The sequence below is a fragment of the Chrysochloris asiatica genome, unplaced genomic scaffold (genome assembly GCF_000296735.1).
Source record: "Chrysochloris asiatica unplaced genomic scaffold, ChrAsi1.0 scaffold00012, whole genome shotgun sequence".
Classification (NCBI taxonomy): domain Eukaryota; kingdom Metazoa; phylum Chordata; class Mammalia; order Afrosoricida; family Chrysochloridae; genus Chrysochloris; species Chrysochloris asiatica.
The window spans coordinates 24,300,347-24,324,760 of record NW_006408530.1 but is presented as its reverse complement, the minus strand read 5'-3'; the positions used below and the strand labels follow the sequence as shown (position 1 = coordinate 24,324,760).

At 37.0% G+C, this 24,414-nt stretch overlaps 1 protein-coding gene across 1 annotated transcript in view; it reads right to left on the bottom strand.

The window, feature by feature from the left end:
- The window catches only part of LRP1B (low density lipoprotein receptor-related protein 1B), a 2,342,762-nt gene that overhangs the window by 365,145 nt on the left and 1,953,203 nt on the right, over positions 1-24,414 (bottom strand). The window contains exons 56-57 of the mRNA XM_006834597.1: positions 16,127-16,310; positions 10,139-10,224 (exon numbers count right to left, since the gene is read on the bottom strand). Of these exons, the coding sequence (XP_006834660.1) occupies positions 10,139-10,224; positions 16,127-16,310 (270 nt within the window). The remainder of the gene's footprint in view (positions 1-10,138; positions 10,225-16,126; positions 16,311-24,414) is intronic.

Sequence of the window (24,414 nt, the reverse complement as noted above, 5' to 3'; positions counted from 1 at the left end):
TGTGAACAACAAACTTCCTTTAAAGAGATCAGGTGACAGATTTTCAATTTAGATTGATATTAATTGTAAACTTAATGTCATTATAATCTGTCCTGTGGAAAAATCAGAAAAGAAAAATCTGTATTGGAAAGATACAAATAAATAAATCCCTGTAGATTTAAAATGAGCACTGGTTTAAAATTGTACTTTTCCCCAAAGCCAAAGGTTTTTCTCTCAACAACATACTTTTTCATGCTTACCTTTTTCATGCTTTAAATGACCCCTTAGGCAATATGATTTCATATTAGAATTTAAAAATTATAACCTTAAGTGAGTGTTTATCCTAGGAGGAACTGGATAATCAACATGGTGAATGCAGGATTTTGTTCTCTTCAGATTCACAGTTATACATTTTTTAGCAGCTTAAAATATAGTTCACAGAGTCAGCTGATGGGTTTCTTGTTGCTACAATCTTTTGTTCTTTAGTTCTACCATCTGACTGATTTGTTTTGAGAATTGTATAAACAATATCTGGGAATCTTCTTAGCTGCTGAATTGTTTCAAATGATTGCTAAGAGGTAAGTTTAATAATTTGACCTATTCCTATCATTGTTGGGGTTGTTAAGTACTATCCAGCATGCTCCAACTCAAAGCTGTCCTAATAGGGTTTCTAAGGAGTAGCTGGTGGGTTTGAACTGCTGATTTTGTAGTTCATAGTTCTGTGCTTATCTTACAGCATCACACCAGGAGTGACCTATCATGAAGGCTCATGAATTTACTACCTCAACAAACTAACAAATTTGTGTCAAAATTTCAACTGTTAGACACTTAACCATACATATCTAATATGTTGTCTATGCCAAGTTAATCAAAATTATGCAGTACAAATGGAATATATTCCAGACAAGACTATAGAGTGTTGAATAAGTTTATGTTAACAGTAGACTTTGATATCATTTGTGTTCAAATTGTTTTGCTTTCCAGAGGAATATAGTCACTGGGTTAGGAATCTGTGAGAGGCTGGCAATTCAGATGTACATATTGGGAGAATTACAAGGAAAAAGTAGAGAAAAACTTATTTCTAACTTTAGCAAAGGCTTTTCCCAAATCCCCAGCCATAGTAGAATGACTCTATCCCTTTCTTTATAATAATCAATTTAGATCATGAAAATCCAATTGCAAATTTAGAAAATAAACTATTACAGATTGTTTTTGTTATTATTGCTAAGTGCCTTTAAGTCGGTTCTGACTCTCACAACCCTGTACAGGATTTCTGAGCCTTTAAATCTTTATGGGAGCAGAAAGCCTCATCTTTCTCCTGGGGAGCAATTGGTTAGCGCAAACTGTTAACCTTGTGGTTCGCAGTCCAGTGCTTAAGGCTGTAAATACAGAAGAATTGGAGTTCTGAGTTCTGACATACTTCTCAAACCAAGCTGGTAATTTTTCTACACTTTTACCTTGAATCCCCACAGAAAATACAACAATTGTCTTTGTGCTGAATCATATGCAAAAAACATTAAAACAGCCAGGCACAGGTCAAAATAATATTTGAAAAGTAGAGTCACATCAGCAGTTTCAGAGCTGAAAATCCTATATGCTTCTTCCATTTCCATAGCTGAAAATTCACTCTTTGGTTCAAGGTGATTAATTTAGAAAATTGTGTTTTGTTCTTTGGTACAGTTTTACTGGAATAAAAGGCACTGTTAGAATTGAATTGGATAACATATTGAAAGGCTACTTGATTAATTTTCATTCCTAAAACCCATGTTATTTCTAAATGTGGTGTACAATTTAAGTTATAGCTGGTCTATTTATTACTGCATTTTACAATATATAAGGTGACAAAAATCTACAAGGTGTTCTAATTTTTTAAATATTACTTCGTGCGATTACTACTAACATTAGCAATGAGAATAAAATTGTGGATATTAAGGTAAACCACACTTTCTAAATAACTGCTTATAAAATGTTCAAATAATTAAGGCAAGGGTTTTGTCTTTTGATTTATTTTTGACTGAGAGAAAATAAGGAGAGACAATTACTCGAGTTTTCTAATTATTCTACATATGCAGACAGAATATGGGAGGAGGGGATTTTCAATTTCTATGCCTTCTTGAAAATATCTATAATGGCATGATGAAATTTTAATTTAAATATGTTCCCTGTCAGAGTTATATATCCCCAGTATCCTCCAGGCAAAACTGAGTATAAGACTTGTCCTTAATTTCTCAAGTCTCTGTTTGCTAACTTCTTCTACAAAGTCTACAAAGTCACAAGTGCTCAGAATCCTTGGGAGGTTCTTTATCTTACCCACTGACTTCTCAAAAAAGCAACATGAGGGAAAGTATTGGAAACTCATCCCCACCTAGGTATAATAGCTTGAAACAATGCCTCTAGAAAGAAAGAGATATACTAGAATGTGTATTAAAGCGATTCAGTTATATGGAACAGATTTAAATGATTCAATTCATAAAGGAAAAAATTAGTTCACTTCATTAGAAATAATCTATGACAACATAATAGATAAGAAAATCTTTGCTAATACAAATCCTTAAAAAATGAAACAAGGAGATTTATTGGAAGGAAACAAGAGGCTGTTGCAGAAACACACTCATAGTTTTTTCTAGACAATACATTTGTAATCAAATTGTTGGTTTAGTTAAACTCAAGAGCAGTTTAGGAAGAGAACGTTTCCCCCCATAAACTGAGAAAACAGTTTAACAAGTAGAAATGTTCAAATAACTAGTAAACAGAAAATAAACGAGTTTCTCTTCTAGGGCTAGACAAAGTAATCAATTGGTGGTACACCTAACTTTAAATTTATAGGTATAATGGAGTCCTGGTGTAGCGGTATAGAATAAGGACTAGACTGCTCACCATAAGGTCAGCAGTTCAAACCCACCAAGCTTCTCCTCAGAAACCCTATGGAGGGTTGCTATGAATCAAAATCAACTTGATGGCACTTAACAACAATAACAACAAACAGGATATGGAATTATGGAGGCACACCCCAAGAGAATAAGGTAATTTTTGAACATTTAGTACATTTGATGTTACAGTGGTTGGTAAGTGCCCTCAAGTCAGTTCTGAATCATAGTGGCCTTGAATAGAGTTTCTGAGGAGTGGCTGGTGAGTCTGAACCACAGACTTTGTAGTTCAAACTGACTTTGTAGTCCAGTGCTTATCCTACAGCACCACACAAGAACTAGTTAGATAAAATTAAGTTAAATAATGAAGAAAACCATTTGGGCAATAGAAAGCTTTTCAATTTTAAAGTTATATATGTATAATAAAAAATTTCCCAAGGATATTCCCCTTGTATTATTTATCTTTTGAAGAGATAGTCATCTAATTCTTATATATATTTAAAATTCTAAGTTTTACTAGTACCAAGGAGACATTTTATACTTTACTTGATACCCTATGAATAAAGATAAAGATAGCATGTTGTTGTTGTTAGGTGCCATCTAGTTGGTACCAATCATAGCGACGCTATGCACAACAGAATGAAAACACTGCCCATTATTGTCATGCTTGAACCCATTGCTGCTGTCACTTTGCCAATCCATCTCACTGGGGGTCTTCCTCTTTTTCTCTGACAGTCCACTTTACCAAACATGATATCCTTCTCCAGTGATTGGTCCCTCCTGACAATATTTCCAAAGTATGAAAGACAAAGTTTGGCCATCCTGGCCTCCAAGGAGCACTCTGGCTGCACTTCTTCCAACACAGATCTGTTGGCAGCCCATGGCACTTTCAATATTCTCCTCCAACACCATAACTCAATTGCATCAATTCTTCTATGGTCTTCCTTATTCACTGTCCAGCTTTCACATGCATATGAGGTTATTTAAAATACCATGGCTTGGGTCAGGTGCACCTTAGTCCTCAAACTGACACCTTTGCTCTTCAACATTTTAAAAAGGTATTGTGCAGCACATTTGTCCAATGCAATACGTTGCTTGATTTCTTGACTGCTGCTTCCATTAGTGTTGATAGCTGATCCAAGAATGAAGTGCTTGACAACTTCAATCTTTTCTCCACTGAAAAGAACGTTGTTTATTGGTCCAGTGTTGAAGACTTTTGTTTTCTTTACATTATTATACAATCCATACTGAAGGCTATGTTCTTTGATCTTCATCAGTAAATGTTTTAAGTCCTCTTCACTTTCAGCAAGCAAGGTTGTATCATCTGCATATCACAGGTTATTAATGAGTTTTCCTCCAATCCTGATGCTATGTTTTTCTTCATATAACCCAGCTTCTCAGATTCTTTGCTCAGCATACAGGTTGAATAAGTATGGTGAAAGAATCCAACACTGTCCCACACCTCTCTCAATTTTAAACCATTCAATGTTCCCATGTTTTGTTCAAACAACTGCCTCTTGGTCCATGTACAGATTCCACATGACCACAATTAAGTGTTACGGAATGCTCATAGTTTGCAATGTTGTCCATAGCTTGTCATGATCCACACAATTGAAAACCTTTGCTTAGTCATTAAAGTACAGGTAAACATCTTTCTGATATTTTCTGCTTTTAGCCAAGATGCATTGGACATCAACAACAATATCCCTCATTCCATGCCCATTTCTGAATCTGACTTGAACCTCTGGAAGTTCTCTGTCAATGTATGCTTGCAACCATTTCTTTATTATCTTTAATAAAATTTTACTCTCCTGGGATAGCAAATAGATAGTCCAATGATTTCCACATTCCATTGTATCACTTCTCTTTGGAATAGGCATAAATATGGGTGTCTTCCAATCGGTTGGCCAGATAGTTGTCTTCCAAATTTCTTGGCATAGATGAGTGAGTGCCTTCTGTGCCACCTAACTTTCTTGAAAGATTTCAATTTGTATTCTATCAATTGCTGGTGCCTTTTTCTTTGCCAATTTCTTTGGACTTCCTCCTTTAGCATCATTGGCTGTTGATCATATGCAACCTCTTGAAATGGTTGAACATGAACAATTTCCTTTTGGTACAGTGACTCTGTGTATTCCTTCCATCTTCTTTTGATGCTTTCTGCATCATTAAATAATTTGCCCAGAGAGTCCTTCAATAACGAAAATCAAGCCTTGAATTTTTACTTCATTTCCCCCAGCTTGAGAAATATTGTTTTCTTCCTTTTTGGTTTTCTAACTCCAGATCTTTGTACATTTTCTTGTAATATATAACTTTATATTCTTAAGCTTTGAAATTATCTGTTCAGCTCTTGTACCTCCTCATTTCTTCCATTTGCTTTAGCATCTCTACGCTTGAAAGCAAGTTTCTGCGTCTCTTCTGATATCCATTTTGACTTTTTCCTACTTTCTTGTCTTCTTAATGATGTCTTCCTATATGATGTTCTTGATGTCATCCCACAACTCTTCAGGTCTTTGGTTTTTAGTGTTTAATGTATCAAATCTGTTCTTCAGATGATCTCTAAATTCAGGTGGGATATATTCAATGTTATAATTTGCCTCTCGTGGACTTGTTTTTATTTTCTTCAGCTTCAGTTTGAATTTACATATGAGCAATAGATGGTCTGTTCCACAATCTGCCCCGGTCCTTGCTTTGTCTGATGATATGGAGCTTTTCCATCATCTCTTTACGCAAATGTAGTCAATTTGATTTCTGTGTATTCTATCTGGTGAGGTCCATGCGTATAATCATCTCTTATGCTGTCTAAAGAAGGTATTTGAAACGAACAAATCATTGATTTTGCAAAATTTATCATGCAAGCTCTAGCATCAGTTCTATCACCAAGGCCATATTTTCCAATTACTGATCCTTCCTTTTTGCTCCCAATCTTTGCATTCCAGTCAACCACTAATGATCAATACATCTTGATTGTATTGAAACCCACCACTCACTTGTCAGTTTGTTGTACTGTGGTGGCTTCTGAGTTGATGTGCTTATGGAAGCTATGACACTGGTAATTTAAATACCAGCAGGATTACCCATGGTGGACATGTTTCAGATGAGCTTCCAGATAAATCAGACTTGGAAAAAGGAGTGACTAACTACTTACGAATATTCAGTCACTTAAAACCGTATAAATAGCAGAGAAACACAGTCTGAAGATAAAACTGGTATAATACTCGGTTATTGGTGGCTTGCTTAAATTTGTAGAGCAAATGTCTAAACCTCACAAACATTCATGAATATGTGTAGTTTTTGTTATAACGTGATGTGGAGTCCATTTTGATTCATAATGATGCCACATGTAGAAAGAACCGTCCCATAGGGTTTTCTAGGCTGTCCTGGTGTGGCTCTGTAGGATAAGCACTGGACCACAAAGTCAGTTTGAACTACAAGGTCTGTGGTTCTAACTCACTAGCAGTTCCTGGGAAATCATATACAGGGTAGCTATGATTCGGGAAAGACTCGATGGCACTTAACAACAACAGTCTTTATGGGAGTAGATTGTCAATTTTTCTTCCATGGAGACGCTAAGTATATTCAAACTACCAGCCTTTCAGTGAACAGGTAGGAGCTTAACCTGTTTGTTGTTCTACTCGGACTCTGAACATGTCGTTGTTGTAAGTGCCACCTAGTCACTTCCCACTCACAAAGACGTCATTTAGGGTTTCCAAGGTGCAACTGGTGGGTTTGACATGCTGACCTTACAGTCCTGCATATAATTATATGGAAATAGTGACAATTCCATTTAACTTATGTCACAGGGGAAGCTTTTACATAGCTCAAATTGTGGCCATTCAGGAATGTGGGCCCTTCTTATTTTTTGGTGAGTGGTTAGAATTCTTGGTTTTTCTGTAAAATTTCTATTTTCATTATACCTGTATAAGCTCAATTTAAACCTTTAAAATTGAGTGTAGCAGCCATTGATTACTTTTCCTAGCTACTAAATTTCTCTTGACTAATGCTTTGAACAGTTCTACTTTTTAGGCTATGTTTTCTCAGTTTATGGGGAAAAAGTTTTCTTTTTATACTACTCTTGAATTTTAACTGGAAAATTCAGCTCTATCAGATAGTGCAACAAGTCACGTCTGCTAATGGGTATTCAGAGTCCTGGTATGGTGCTGTAGGATACAGCACTAGACCATAAGGTCAGTTTGAACAACAATGTGGCCCTTTCAGACTCACCAGCCACTCCTTGGAAATCATCCTATACAAAGTCACTATGAGCTCTTGTAATGTAATGGTTATGATTTGAGCTGCTAACCTCAAGGTCTTCAGTTTGAAACTGCCAGCTGCTAAAGATTACAGCCTCAGAAACCCTATACGGCACTGCTGTGGAAGAGTCTAGGAAGTTCTGCTCCAGCCTCAGGGTGCTTGGATTAAGACAACGTTCTTGACTGAGGTCATGGTTGAACTTCAGGACTTGCGGAAGAAGTGCTGGTCTGTTTATGTCATGAAAATTGAAGATGTGTGTGGGTGTGGGGACAAGTGTTTTTATGGTGCAAATAATTTCAAGTTTCTAAAGTTTTAGCATGACATTTTCAATGATTTTATAATAAATAGTTTTCATTGGTTAAAAAAAAAAAAAACAACTGTGGATATGTCCTTGTCTATGGCTTCAGGAGTCAGAACTGACTTTATGAGTCGACACTGACTCCGCAGCAAACAACCACCACTATGAGTCAAAACTGATTCAATGTTATTTAACATCAACCCAGAAGGTGTTAACTTAAAAGAAGAAAAATAATGCAACTCAACAATAGCAGTTGAAGAATCCTTCAGTAGGTGGCAAAAATAATTTTAGTTAAGTTAGGCTTACTTCTTGTTGTTGTTGTTGATAGGTGCCATTGAGTCTATACCGACCCATAGCGACCTTATGCACAGCAGAACGAAGCACTGTCCAATTCTGGGCCAACCTCACTACTGTTGCCACACTTGAGTCCATCGATGCTGCCACTTGGCCAATCCATCTCATGTGGGGTCTTCCTCTTTTTCTCTGACCCTCCACCTTACAAAATATGATATCCTTCTCCAGCAACTGGTTTCTTCTGACAATATGTCCAAAGTATGAGAGGCGAAGTTTGGCCATCTTGGCTTGCAAGGAGCACTCTGGCTGCACTTTTTCCAAAACATATCTATTAGGTCTTTTGGCAGCCCATGGCACTTTCAATATTCTCCTCCTACACCATAACTCAAATGCATCATTTCTTTTACGGTCTCCCTTATTCACTGTCCAGCTTTTACATGCATATGAGGTTATTGAAAATACCATGGCTTGGGTTAGGCACACTTTAGTCCTCAAGCTGACATCCTTGCTCTTCAACACTTTTAAAAGGTCTTGTGCAGCAGATTTGTCCAATGCAATACATCATTTGATTTTTTGACTGCTGCTTCCCTGAGTGTTGATAGTTGATCCAAGAAGAATGAAGTCCTTGACAACTTCAATCTTTTCTCCATTGATAAGAATGTTGTCTATTGGTCCAGTGGTGAGGATTTTTGTTTTCTTTACATTGAGATGTAATCCATACCGAAGGCTGTGCTCTTTGATCTTCATCAGTAAATGTTTTAAGTCCTCTTCACTTTCAGCAAGAAAGGTTGCATCATCTGCATGTTGCAGGTTATTAATGAGTCTTCCTCCAATCCTGATGTCACATTTTTCTTCATATAACCCAGCTTCTCAAATTATTTGCTCAGCATACAGGTTGAACAAGTATGGTGAAAGGCTTACTAAGGCTGATGAAAATATAGCACATAGAGAGCTGCCTTCACTGATACCACAAGCTGGCTAAAACATACTACAAATCCAGAACAGAAATATTCTTACTTTTGGCACATTTACTCCAGTAGAACTTTCACATTATTTTATCACCTATTATACAGTTGAGTGGAGTAGTGGTGTGGACCTATAGGATAAGCACTCGACCAGAAGGTTGATTTGAACCATAAGGTCAGCAGTTCAAACTAACCAATTCTCCTTGGAAACTATACAGGGTCGCTATGAATCAGAACCAGCTCAACGGCAATTAACAACAATAAGAACATACAGTTGACTGAAGTCCTGGGTGGCGCTGCTGGATAATACTTTGGATTTCAAGGGTGGTTTGAATTGCAATGTTGCTCATTGTTTTTCCACACCCAAGAGCCGCTCCTCAGAAACCCTATACAGTGTCACTATGAGTAAGAACTGACTCAATGGTACTTTACAAATCAATACAGCTGAGGAGCCCTAAGACACAGTGGGTCAAGTGTTGGATTACAAGCTAAAATTTGAACCTACCAGCCTCTCTACAGGAGGAAGATGTGGCTGGCTGCTCCCATAAAGATTTACAGCCTTGGAAAATCTAGGGAACAGTTCTCTGCTGTCTTAAAGGGTCACTATAAGTTGGAATCAATTAGATGGCCATGGATTTGGCATTTCTTTATTGTTGTTTTATTATACAATTGGGGCAAAATGTAATTTTTAGAAAAGCAGATATAAACTGAGTCTTCCTAGAAACCTGTTTCCCTCAAGAACTAAAAATACAGTATTTCTAACTGAATGTGAATTTGCAGTCCATGCAGTAACCATTTTAGCTTTAATGATGTGATTTTGAGCTGCAGACTGGGTGGGGAAAAATTTCAGGTGAGTAACTCAGTTTTCTATCTTAATTCAAAATGGCAATCTGACATTTTCAATCCCAAATAACATATACAAATAAATTCTAAGAAAAGAATTCAGGAATCAAAAGAAATCAGCTCAAACAGTCTGCATTAACTGGGGTTTAGGAGTGAAAAGGTTAACAGTGAAAACATGTATCTTAAAGCTTCAGTCAACTTTTGCTCTTGTGCAATTCTAAATTGAAAAGATAGAGATCATTAATTCCATTTTACTTCCTGATACTATGAGCAGAAATTTGAGTTCTGGAAGTGGTGTGTATTTTTCAGTTCTAATTAAGGGGAGGAAAAAAACTGGTTAATCTGCAAAATATCTCATAAGAAAATTTTATGTCTTTTTCTAATTTAGCTTTTCTTGAGATAGTTTTTTGTTGTTGTTATTAATTGTACTTTGCCAATGTCTTTGATCTGTAAGATGTGGCAAGTTGGGAGCATCACCAGAATAGTTTAAACAAAACAAAGTATAGGATAATCATAGTGATTACATGCAAATTTCTACAAATAAGTAATTTATAGTTTCTTATTGTGAGCTATCTCTGAAGCTCTAAAGCATACCAAAAAGTAAGCATACTAAATATTAGGGAATCGTGAGAATGCCATACCTGTTTTAAAAGTGTGTAGTTAGAGCCATCGGCACTGATTTTTCTTATCTCATGATGATCAGCAAGAATTAGGAAGGGCTCTTCATCTAAACACCAAGACAAAGGACATCAAAGACTGTTTTAATATTTATGAAACTCAACTCTGCTTAGTTTCACTGTAGTTTCTGTAGCAATATAAATTCAAATACACTGCATCTCTGGTAAATTAATGATAAAAAATTCATAGTGAGCCACTTAATGGAAGAGTTGAAAGGACAGTTCAGACAAAACAAAGTTTATGATAATCATACATACTTATATGCAAGTATCCAGGAATAAGTATAATGATAAGGCAGAGATATCTGAGAAATACAGAAAACAGAAAATTATAACTGCACTCCTCTTTCCTTCTCACATTTGTTGCACACTCAGCTAATTTATTTGAAATATGTGAGAAAGAGCTACTGCTACTCTGTGATATTTTAAATAAATTCTAGAAATAGAAAATCCAAACCTAACTAAAAAACCTAGAGTAAAATGTGGCAAAAATAAGAAAATTACACTATAACTCTCAAAATGACACTGGTGAAGAAAGAATAAGGGCACCATGGCCTACTTGAAACCTTTTCATTTGCCTGAAGGATTCTCAAATGATTTGCGAACTCCAGATTCTATCATCTTTGCTTATTAATCTTACCCTTCCTTATCAGCCTTATTTTTTAAAGACTCAAAAAATATTTATTTCCTTGATCAATATATTTAAAAGTCTCGTTTGTTTCAGAATCTAGAAACTTACAGATAATATGACTATCTTCCAAATATGAAAATTGGTGTTCCAAAATCTAAGTTTCTGATTTGGTTTTCTCTTCAGAATTTACTCTAAAACAAAATGTATTCTTAAAGAATAGATAGCCAGAACATCTTGCACAGCATATTTATTTGAATTTACACTGGAATAATTTAAAGTCAGCATCACTAATTTTTCAGTAGCTATAATCTCAGATCAATTTATTAAAAATAAGCTTAAACTATTTTTAATCATCTTTTTTCTAAGATGCACTAATATAGTTAGCTGCCAGGTGAGTAATTTGAATGTTGGCAGAAATTAGGGGAAACACTGAAAGAGATAGTTACTTAATATATTTATGTGTGCTGGTGACAGCATTCGCAAGTACTGAGAAGCTGTGGCCCTGTGACAAGATGGACAAAAATCCAACCCCGAGGCCCTCCTCAGGATTGCGAGCCATGGACCCTGCGGGCCAAGGAAGTGACCTCCTGAAGTCCCGGGTTCATAGGATTTTTGCGAACTCACTGGATGGCTACCTCTGTACAATTCCTTCTAGTCTCATATTGTTCATTCTGTACTTGTTCTTCATGCTCTTAACTCCGGTAATTGTAGCTTCTGGGAAAATGGTTTCTTTTGATATCAATGTACATAATGCCTCTTTTAATGGCACTACTTTGAATGTCACTGCCTTACAAGTATAGGAAGTGCATGAGGTCTTGGGAACAGATCTCTTTGAGGAACAGGTGGTGGCCACCTGGGAAGAATGTCAGAACTGCTCATTATCTAACTATTTAGTTATGTTTGATTTTAACTTAAAGCATGAACTTTTGATGTCCATGAACAACAATGGGACAGAAACCCCTTCTAGAGCTGAGGCAGTAAAGCTTCCTCAAATGATTCAGGAAAAGCAGGAACAAGTATAATGAAATTACGAGAAAAGGTTTTGGAGAAAAACTGCCCAGAATTTGCCATTGGAATGGAATGGTAAATTCTGGGAATATTTGATTAAAGGATGATAGTGGCAGCCCCCTCATTCCGCCCCCCGAGTGTAATCAGTTTAATCCAGACGCTCTTCTTTCCCCTGAGGGTATAGTAAACATTGTAGCATTTGGATATGGAACCTGGAATGAGGAAAAGGAAGGTGGAAGCGAAACCTCACCTTCATTAGAAAGGTTAAAACCTATTTCTCACCTTCCCTGGAGTTACAGAAGTAAGGAAGAAAGGATTATTAGTCAATAGATAATCTGTAATAGCTTGCTTGATCTTTTCATATGGAAAAAAGGATTTTAGATTATCACGAGAAGCATGATGCCCTTGGTAAGCTATTTTAAGATAAAACCTGTGAATCATCGTGTCCTGTCTCAAAAGAACAATCACATTTTTTTCATTTTTCTCTTTTGTGTCAAGTTCCTCCTTGATAAGAATAAAAGACTGGGGTAGAATTAGTTCTGTGTGCATTCTTGGCAGCAGGACTATCTGCCTGTCAGCTTGCATCCACTCTGGTCTCCGAGTGTTTCTTCCTCAACTCTCCAGACATCCCACCTTCGTGTACTCACTCCCTTGTCAAGGCTGGACCCCAGCATATGTCAATTTTATTGTAAATGATCTGTTTTTATAGTTATTTACCCTATGCGTTTGTTATGCCTGAAATAGTTTACATTCAACCTCTTGTCCTTTAATGTCATAGTAAATAGATAACATGTAGCATATTATATGAATAGATACCTGAGTGACATGAATGGTTTGCACTCAACTATTAACTGAAAAGGAATCCTGTTGTATCAATGTAGGACAACTTAGAAATCTAAAATTAAGGAGTTCTGGTAGTATAGTGGTTATGAATTGGGCTGCTAATCTCATGGTCAGCAGTTCGAAACCAGCTATTCTGTGGGAGAAAGATGAGGCTTTCTGCTTCCATAAAGATTTGCAGCCTTGGAAACCCTGTATAGGGTCGCTATGAGTCAGAACCAACTCCACGACACATAACAACAACAACATGGTGGTGGTGGTGGTGGTGGTTATGAGCTGTGGAGTTGGTTCCAACTCAAAATCTGGCATATACTACCTTAATATTTAGAAAATTGTGTTCTTTATGATTTAAATATGCATTATTATAAAGCAATCTGGTATCCTTTTAGTACAATATCCTTTTGTTACATGTATTTTTAGTATCCATAATTATTATTTGCTTCTAATGGGAAGTAATTACGGTATGGATAAATAATTTGACAAGGTCCAAATTTTAATTGTCAGCATTTATTTTCACTTGATATTTTTTTTGTAGGCTTTAAATAATGGAAATGTTTAAAATTCATATATATATTTTTTTCCTTTCCATGTCACTAAATACATGATATAGCTAGCAGGGAGCTAACCAAAACCTGGTAAATAGATAAATAAGACAATGGGCTGAAAAAATTGATTCTGGAAATGATATGCCAAGAATAAATATGAGATGAATAATATATATATTTATTCCTAATGTGCAAAGTTTTACCAATGAAAATAATTACACTTTCTAAACCCTATCCCTCGTATTCATGGCAACAGATGGGAAAATACCTAATAATCTCAAAGTTGTCACTAACTGGCAATGCCATTTGACACAGTATGTTAAAAAATGAACTAAAGTGACTCAGACTTTTTTTTAATGTATTGAGTATTATTCATAATTTTTCTTCATTTTAACTCATTATGTATTTGTATAATTTTAATGTGTGCAATTTTGTACGCTAATAAATTATAATAATTTTAAACCATGGTTTATCTATTTTGAAAAGCAAAATACACAATTTGGAATTAGGTTGAGTTTTTGTAACTATTTGATGAATAAATAAAATAATTTAGTTTTTCGATGGCACTTAACAACAACAACAAACTATAACTTATAGGAGTCCTAGTGTATTGCTGTAGGATAAGTACAGGACTGCTAGCCCTAAGGGCAGCAGTTCAAATCCACCAGCCTTTCTGCAAGAGAAAGAAAAGATTATCTTTCCTATAAAAATTTGTTGTTGTGTTTAAGTGCTGTTGAGTTGATTCTGACTTACTGCCTCTCTATACAGGGTTTCTGAGGCTGTAAATCTTTATGGGACTGGTGGGCTTGAACCGCTGACCTTGTGTTTAGCAGTGCAGTGATTATACTACACTGTCACCAGCGATCCCCTGGTACAGATTTAGGAAACCCTATACAGGGTTGCATAGTGGCTACGGATCGGGCTGCGAACCTTAAGGTCAGCAGTTCGAAACTACCAGCCGCTCCACGGAGAAAGAAGAGGCTTTCTGCTCCCGTAAAGATTTACAGCCTCAGAAACCCTGTACAGGGTCACTATTGGTCGGAGCCGACTGAACAGCACTTAACAACAACAACATACAGGGTTCCTATGAATTGGAACTCAAGTAGATGGCACTTAACAATAACAACATATAGCTTATATTTTATTATTACAAACATAAAAATGCAAAGTCAGATGTTCAAGCTCACCAGTTGTTCCTCAGAAATCCTACACAGGGAGACTATGAGTCAGAACTGACTCAATGGCACTTAACAACAACAAGGTTATGTCTGTAGCCCCATAAGGTTTTTGGTTTTGTTGCTGTTTTAAGGGAAAGCATCTTTCTTTTTCTTTGTTAGTTAGTGGTGGTTGTGTATTATCAAATTGGTTCCAATTCACTGTTGTTGTTATTAAGTGCTGTGGAGTCTGTTCTGACTCATAGAAACCCTGTATAGAATTTCCTAAGAGCAGCTGGTAAGCTTGAGCAACCAACCTTGTGGTTCAAACCGACCTTGTAGTCTAGCACAAATGACACTGTAAATCTTTCTGAAAGCAGAAAACCTCATCTATTTTCCACAAAGCACCAGGCAGATTTGAACTGCTAACCTTGTGGTTAGCAGCCCAGCTCATAATCCACTAGGCTATGCTGCCAGTGTTCCTTTTTCTTTATTATTTTCCTCTAATTGTTTTTAGGACCCCAAACCCACAGAGTGAATGAGCAGCAGGACTTAAGCACACATCCCAGTGCTGTAGGGTGAAACTCTTCCTCTGTCTCCTCTCCCTTTCTGGCTTCATTCAACAACAGCTGTCTTTCATCCCAGGGCAAAACAGTGCCTACCGTGGCTCCTCTGAGGGTACAGATGGCACCAGCCAGGCCCTGAACTCCTAGTGATGGCAGTGGCTGGTGAACATGATTAGGAAATTGCTACACCCAAAGGATAGCTACAGCCAGGGCTGCCAAGACCAGATGTGCTACTGGTACAGGCATCCTGCTTCCCACCCGGTCCTTGCAGCCACCTCTCCACACCCCAATATGCCTCTTCCCCCCTGTCCTGCATCAGATGTGTGCTAAGTCCAGATCTGGCTGCCTGGTCCAACCATACACTTAGCAAGGCCAGCTTCTTGTACCAGTGGATACAGGTCTTAGGCTTTGTCCATCACTCTCATAAGGTTTAAATATAATAGACTTCAAAGGGATTTAATGATGGATTTTCTGGTACTGCCTGTATAGACAATGGTTTAAACATAATGTCCAGATCACACATCTTATTTCACAGATCATATCATGGACATTAAGTGATGTGTGCCTATAAAATTATTATTAGAATCCCTGGGTGTTGCAAACTATCAGTTTGCTAGGCTACAAATCTACAAGGTAAAGGTTTGAGTCCATCCAAAGGTACTTCAGAAGAAAATCTGAAGTACTACTAAAAAATCTGCCTTTAAAAATTCCATGGAGCAATTTGATTCTCAAATACATAGAGTTGATGTGAATGAGAATCAATTCCATAACAGTTATTATCTTATTACTATTATTGTTACCTGTTGCTTTCCTAGACATGCTTGAGTGGTACTAAGGGAGAGGAAAAGATATTACCACTTGTCACAATACATTTCAGAATAATCTTGCCCAACTGTATTCCCAGGAATCTGTTATTCAATAGGAAGCAATGCCAGATAGTTCTTTTTGTTTGTGAGTACTCTCAAAACCCAGTAAAATCCAGTAACACTTGATAATTCACAAGACCATAATGCAATATTATTACAAACAACACAGTGTGTTTACTACATACAAAATCTGAGTCAGGCAGATTCCCATATATGATAAATAAAGAAGCACTTTGACATCCCATGAACATTAATAAGGAGTGAATTTAATAAGAATGGTTATAAAATTCATGGTTTATTTGTGCAACTGAGGTAGATTGGTGAGCAAGTTCAATTTGATACCTGAAAGTGATTTGCAGCCATTTGGGTTATTAGGTTGTATTCCATACCCATCTGTACAGAGGCACTTGTAGGTTCCATATGTATTGATACATTGTTGGCTACAGGGAAAGCCTAGAGAGCATTCATCAATGTCTACACATGTTTTACCATCATCCTTCAGTTGAAATCCAGGCCAGCACTTGCACTGAGGAAAGAAAATTGAGAGTAATTAATCCATACCATTGTCATTGACTTCTACTATTGGATAACCATTTAGCATGACTCAAGCAAAAAAGCAAAAACAAAAAATTAGGACTATATAGCGTCAGACCTCTCTGTTCCTCAGCATTTAATCTACAATAAGAATTGCTGGTAATTATATAACAACTTTCATATTTAAAAAATGTTTTAAACAATCAAAATACCAACACTCTCTCAGATAGTTTTGCTTGCTCTTCTGAGTTTGACAGCAAGTTAACAGCAAAGGTTAATTGATTTCAAAGTCATATGACTACTGAATGACAAAGCAGAAAGCAGAACCGAACCTTCAACTTATTTTGACTTTTTTGCTTTATATTACCTTTTAAGAAGATTTTATCAAAGGAAATGATGATTCCTTACCTACAGCATTAAAGGTTTCAAACATTTTCATGTTACTTAATTTGTTGTTAAGTGCCTTCAAGACTATTCTGACTCATAAGGACATCGTATAGGATTTCAGAGGCTATAAATCTCTCTGTAAGCACAAAGCCTCATTTTTATACCAAGGAGTGGCTGGTGGATTTGAACTGTTGACACTACCATTAACAGCTCAACATGTAACTCATTATGTCTCCCATATTGTACATATTATCCTCTTTACTGGTGAGAAAACTAGAAACTTAGAGAGTGGGATTCTTGATTCACTGAAATCTTTTTGACATGTTAGTTTGTTGGGTGCCATTGAGTTGGTTCCATCTCATAGTGACCCTAAGGACAACAGAATGAAATACTTCCCGGTCCTGCACCATCCTCACAATTGTCATTAACACTGAGCAACTTGTTGCTGTCACTATGTCAATCCATTTTGTTGAGATTCTTTCTCTTTTTTACTAACCCTAGCATAATGGTTACGAATCGGACTGCTCACCTCAAGGTTGGCAGTTCAAAACTACCAGCTGTTTCATGGGAGAACGATGAGGTGTTCTGCTCCCATAAAGATTTACAGCCTCGGAAACCCTGTGCAGGGTCATGATGAGTCAGAACCGACTCCACGGTACTTAACAACAACATTTTACCATGCATGATATCTTCTCCAGGGCCTGGTCCCTTCTGATAACATGTCCAAAGTATGAGAGACAAAATTTTGCCATCCTAACTTCTAATAAACATTCTAGTTATACTTCTTCCAACACAGAATTGTTTTTTCTATTGGCAGTCCAAGGTATTTATAATATTCTCTCCAAAACCATAAAACAAATGCATTAATTATTGTGTAGACTTTTTTTTGTCACTGTTGTTGCTAAGTGCCATTGAGTTGGTTCTGGCCCATAGTGACCCTGTATAGGGTTTCAAAGGAGCAACTGGTGGGCTTGAACTACTGACCTTGCAATACAAACCAAACTTGCAATTCCAGTGCATTAACCTGGACTCTGTGATCTTCTTTATTTATTGTCAAACTGTCATATGTGTATGAGGCTATTGAAAATACCTTGGCTTGAGTCAGACTCATCATAGTTGTCAAACTAATGTCTTTGCAATTGCATACTTTACAGAGGTCTTTTCAAACAAATTTCCCTAATATAACATGTCTGTTGATTTCTTTACTGCTGCATTCATAGGTGTTGTTTGTGAATACAAGTTAATTTTGTCTTTGACAACTTCAATCATTTCTCAATTCATCATGATGTTTTTTTAAATTTAAATTTATTTTTATTAGTCCAGTTGTGAGGATTTTTCTTTTTTTTTACACTGAGGTTCAATCCACCTTTAACCTTCATCAATAAGTATTTAAAGTCCTCTTTGCTTCCCGCAATCAAAGTAAATCATCTGCGTACCACAGGATGTTAATGAGTCTTCCTCCAATACTGATGCCATATTCTTCTTAATAGAATGCAGCTTCTCGGATTATTTGCTCAGCATGCAGATAGAATAAATATGATGGAAGAATACAAACCTGTGCACACCTTTTCTAATTTTAAACCATTCAGTATCCCATAGGTCTGTTCAAATGACAGCCTCTTGGTCTATGTATATGTAACTCATGAACACAATTTCGTATGTAACTGGAACACCTATTCATCACATTTTATCCAAAGCTTGTCATGATCTACACTGTCAAAAGCCTTTGCATAATCAGTAAAGCATAAGTAAATGTACACATATTTCTGGTATCCTGTACTTTCAGTCTAGATTCATCTGACATAAGCAAAGATATCCCTTGTTGCAAGTTCTTGTCTGAATCTTTCTTGAATTTCTGGCTGTTCCCTGTCAATGTGCTGTAGCAGTCATTTTTGTATTACCTTCAGCAAAATTTTACTTGCATGTGATATTACAGTATTGTTTGATGATTTTCACCTTCTGTTGGGTCACCTCTTTTGGAATGAATACAAACATGGATTTCTTACAATCAGTTTGCCAGACAGCTGTCTTCCAAATTTCTTGACGTACATGAATGAGTACTTGTAGTGCTACATCAGTTTGTCGAAATATTTCCATTTGTATTCCATCAATTCCTGGAGTCTTGGTTTTTGTAATGCCTTCAGCTCAGCTTGGGCTTCTTCCTTCAGTACCATCAATTCTTTATCATATGCCACCTCTGGAAATGGCTGAATATCAACCATCTCTTTTTGGTACAGTGACTCTGTATATACTATCCATCTTCTTTTGATGCTTTCTGAATGATTCAATATTTTGCCCATAGAACACTTCAATATTCTATGTCAAGACATGAATGTTTTCTTCATTTCTTTCATCTTGAGAAATGCTGAGTATGTTCTTCCCTTTTGGTTTTGTAACTCCAAGTCTTTGCACATTACATTATAATGTTTGACTTTGTCATGTTGAGCTGTTCATTAAAATTTCTGTTCATCACTTTTACTTCCTAATTTCTTCCATTTGCTTTAACATCTTTACACTGGAAAGCAAGGTTCAGAGTCTCTTTTCACAGCCATTTTAGCCTTTTTATCTTTCCTATCTTTTTAATGATCTTTTGTATTTTCCGTATATGATGTTCTTGATGTCATCCCACAGTTCTTCTGATTTCTGGTCATTAATATCCAATGCATCAAATGTGTTCTTAAGATGTCATCTGAGTCCATGCAGGATATGTTAAGGATCAGGTTGTTGTTGTTAAGACAAGTTTTTTTTTTTTAATGTTTTATTGTGAATTATGTGATAATTTACATGGGTGAACATTAGCTTTACATTCATCCTATTGTATATAATTTCATTGCCATGGTTACAATCCCCACCATGCATCATCATCCAACCAAAGGGTATACCCTGCAAGCCTGCTACCCCCACCCCCCCATTTGTCACCACACAGGCCCTTTCCCTCTCTGGGTCTAAAGTTCCCAGCTGCTCCCTCTCTCCACGTCATCGTCTCTGCCTCCATCACTGGCGTCACTGTTTCTCTGGTTAGGGTCCTGCACTCCACTCTTCTCTCTTGATGGTTCCAGGGACCTCCACTCCTGGACTGCAAAGTCAATCACTCCCCTCCTTTTGCTACAAAACATCTACCTTTACATTTCTAACCCTCACAGTCAGTCCTGATAAAAATGATTGACTATTGTACCACAAGAGACTTATCCCCATCTCCTTTCATCAACCCTGCCCAGACAGATTAGATACTACTCAGTGGAGATTCTACCTTCCTCCACACCCTCTGGATCTAGGCTCCCTCTTGAAAGCTTGTAGGCCAATCACTTCTTGCCTTTGTTGCCCCCCCATTTTGGGTAGCCAATGTCCAAGTTGCCCATCCCTGTCTACTCTGTGTATGGAAGGGGTGGGAATGATCCTCGCTGTAAAGATTTGTTCCTTCTTTTGGGCTACTGCATCTACAGGTGTCAGTCAAGTTCATCAAATTGTACAAAATTACTCTTTTATTCCTCTTCTTTCTTCTTCTAGTTGTTCTCTAATCATCCAGCCATTGAAGCTAGGTCAAGTGGGTATTATCTGCAAATGTGGGTGTTCTTATGCATATGTCCTCTCTTCTTATCAACTGATGCTTCACTCTCCATTCTAGTCCTCTGTGGCTCTGTTACTGACTTTGGGCTCAGGAGTCCCCAGTTCTTGCCACACTGTTGGCCAACCAGGTCTCCACCCAAGTTCACTGGAGTCTATTGAATGCCACAGCTTCATTGCTATTTTTCCCTCACTTCCCCTTATCGGTGACAAACGTGGTCACCAATCAGAGTGCATGTCTGCTCATGTATTCCCATTGAGTTTTATCTTGGAAGGGAGTTTGCCATGAGGGGATCCAACAACGTGCCTTGATATCTCCTGAGCAAGAAACTTGCTCTTGCAGTAATCAGTCGGACTGCCTATATTTTTTTTATTTTTCCTGTGAGTCTTTCTTTCAAGAAGTAGCTTCTGTTCTTTTAGCCACTCCAGGCTGGTCTGCTTGTCCTTTCTAGTGGAAATTTCCCACCTCAGAAGATTCTGGATTCTATATGGATTCAGGATTCTACCCATGGTCTTACATAATGCAGAGGCTCCAAAGGAAGCCTCCTTCACTGGGCACGTTGTAGCCCCATTTTACGTATTCCAATCAGTTTTAGGCAGAAGACGGACTTACAAGCTTCCTATGGTGGTATTTCTGGCTATTCCTTTTTCTCCCCTTCAAGTGTCTATTTTATAATGGTATGACAGGGAAACCAAGATTCAAAATACAGTCAAGCATCTTAATATTATTTCCCTATTCTTGCTCATTCCAACCATGTCTCAATCCCTGTATCCAAATGCCCTGTTGTTCCAAAGTTGTGTATACATCATTATTTACCTCTGTCCTGCTTAGCCCATGCAAACCTTCCTAATTGTTTTCCCATACAACTTGTTCTTCCATTCCCCTCCCCCATCTTGTGTATTATCCCTCTCTCTAGCACCCAAACTATCCTGTGTTTATTCCCTTCCCCGTGCTCTACCTTCCTCTCCCTCCCTTCACCCCGGCCCAACATCCCAGTAACCAGCAAAGAATTTCCCCCCTTTAGTATGGGTTCTTTTTCTTAGTCTTTTACAGTAGTGGTTCTATGCAGTATTTCTTCTTCTGACTAATTTCACTCAACATAATGTCCTTAGGGTTTATCCATGTTATGTGGTGGCTGGTAGCTTCCTTATTATTCTTCAAGGTAGCATACTATTCCATCATGTGTATGTACCACAGCTTATTTAGCCATTCTTCTGTTGATGGGCACTTAGGCTGTCTCCATCTTTTTGCTATTGTAAATAGTGTTGCTATGAACATTGGAGTGCATATATCTACTCATGTTATGGCTTATATTTCTTGTGGGTAAATACCAAGTAGAGGAATTGATGGATTATAAGGTATTTCTATTTCCAACCTTCTGAGGAAGTGTCATAATGCTTTCCAGAGTGATTGGAACATTTTGATCTCCCACCAGGAATGCAGGAGCATCCCAGTCTCGCCACATCCCTGCCAGCATTTACTGTCCTCTACTTTTTTGATCTTTGCTGTTATTGCTGGTGTGAAATGGTATCTCGTTGTTTTGATTTGCATTTCTCTAATGGCTAGTGATCATGAACATTTCTTCATATGTTTGTTGGTTTCCTGGATCTCCTCCTTGGTGAAGTGTCTGTTCATGCCCTATGCCTATTTTTTAAATTGAGATATTTGTCTTTTTCTTGTAGAGGTGCTGTAGTTTCCTATATATTTTAGAAATGAGTTTCTTAAGGATCATATTTTGGCTATCATGGAGTTACTTTACTTTTCTTCAGCTTCAGCCTGAATTTCCATATTAACAATTGGTTGTTCCACAGTCTCTCACTAACCTTGTTTTTGCTGATGACATTGAACTTTTCCAATGGCTTTTCCCACAGATGTACTCAATTTGCTTCCTCTATATTCCATTTGGTGAGGTTACATGTATATTCACCTTTCATTTTGTTTATAAAAGGTACTTACAGTAAGAAATTCTTACAAAATTCTACCGCGAGATCTCCAGAATAATTTTTTATCATCAAGATCATATTTTTCAATCACTGATCCTTCCTCTTTGTTTTCAACCTTCTCATTCCAATCACCAGTAATTATCAATACATGTTGATGGCATGTTTGATCAATTTCATACTGAAAAGTTGATAGAATTCTTAAATTTAATCATAACTAGCTTTAGTTGTTGGTTGGTGTGTACATTTGAATAATAGTCATGCTAACTGGTCTTTCTTGTGGTCATATAGATATTATCCTATCACAGATAGCATTTTACTACAAAATATATATTAAAATGTTCTTTTTGATGCTGAATATGACACCAGCCCTCCTGATCTATCATTCCCACCATACTAAATCATATGATTGTCAGATTAAAAATGTCCATACCACTATATTTCAGCTCACTAATGCCTAGGATATTTATCTTTATGCATTCCATTTCATTTTTTGACAGGTTCCAAATTTCCTAGAGTCATGTTTCATTCATCCCCTGTTCTGATTTTTAATGCATGTTTGAAGTTATTTCTTTTCATTTTGAGTTGTGATTCATCTGTAAATTGAGGTCTGAAAACTTTAGTCATTTTAGCCCATTCTCTTCATTACTTTCCAATACAGCTCTTTCCCAGTCGTATTTTGAGTGCCTTCCAACCTGAGGGGCGTATCTTCTGGCACAATATCGATCAATATTCTGATACAATTTGTAGTACTTTCATTCTCTGGTACTATATCTGACAATGTTCATTCCACTGCTACTCATAAGGTTTTCAGTTCTTAAACATTCAGAAAGTCCACTTTTCTTGTTATAGTCTATATTAGTCTGTAAATTCAGCTAAAACCTATCTACTACCTGCGACCCTGATGGCATTTAAAATACCTGTGGCATAACAGTCCAGCATCACAGCAACACATAAACCACTACAATACAACAAACTGACAAATAATTGGTGCTTTTGACACATTTTGTTGTTGTTGTTATTAAAGTTCTGACTCATAGCAACCCTGTATAAGGTTTCCAAAGATCGGCTGTGAGTTTTGACCGCTGACCTTGTGGTTTAAACCGACTTTTTGGTCCCGTCCTTCATCCCGTAACGCCACGCCAGGACTAGTAAAATTTAATTAAGACTCCCTAGTGAAGCAATAATTAAGCACCTGACTGCTAATCGAATGTTGGTCATTTGATCCCATGCAGTCTCTCTGTAGGAGAGAGGCAATCTACTCTTGTGAAGATTAAAGCCTAGAAAACTCTATGGGGAAACTTTCCTCTGGTGCATGTGGTTACTATGCATTAAAACAGACTTGACAGCACCTAACAACAAGGCTCAATTCATAACTATTTATTTCATGGGTCTGATTCCATATAAATTTTGGTGTTATAAGGAAGTAAAATAATAATACATTTTCTATAAATAAATAAATTAGAATCATTCATCAATTTTTTTCTTCAGAATCACTATCACATTCAATATGGCCCAATGATGATGATGTTGTTGTTCTTTTAAGTGTCATCCAGTCAGTTCCAACTCACAGTGACCCTGTATAGGGTTTCCAAGAAGCAGCTGGTGGATTTGACCTTGTGGTTCACAATCCAGTGCTGATCCTATAGTAACAATGTACATGATATTTACTAACTGGCATGTGAATGCAACAACATACCATATATGTCTTTAATTTTCTGAAAACTGTAAACCATGATTGATTACTACTTTTCAGTTCTATTTTCAATTCTTGCCAAGGGATTTATAAAAATTGCAATTGGAGAAAATAACCTTGAATAAAATCAGATGATCATGGACATATTAACCTTCACCATAACTATTTTATAGTTTTTAAGTGTTGCTGAGTTGGTTCTAACTCACTGTGACTCTATAGGTTTTCCAAGGAGTCGCTGGTGCACTTAAACCATTGGCTGTTCTGTTTGCAATCCAATGCTTATACTATTTGTTGTTGTTAGGTACCATCGAGTAAGTAGTTCCTTTTAAATAAAATAATTTGTGAATACTCAATAGGTAGTGGGTTCAGAAAGAACTCCAATGTGTTAATAAGAACTATTATTCAAGAGCTATCCATAGTATGTCAGATGAGACACTGAAACTTGCTCTCCAGCATTGATATGCTAAAGCAAATGGAAAAAATGAGGAGGTACAAGAGCTGAACAGAA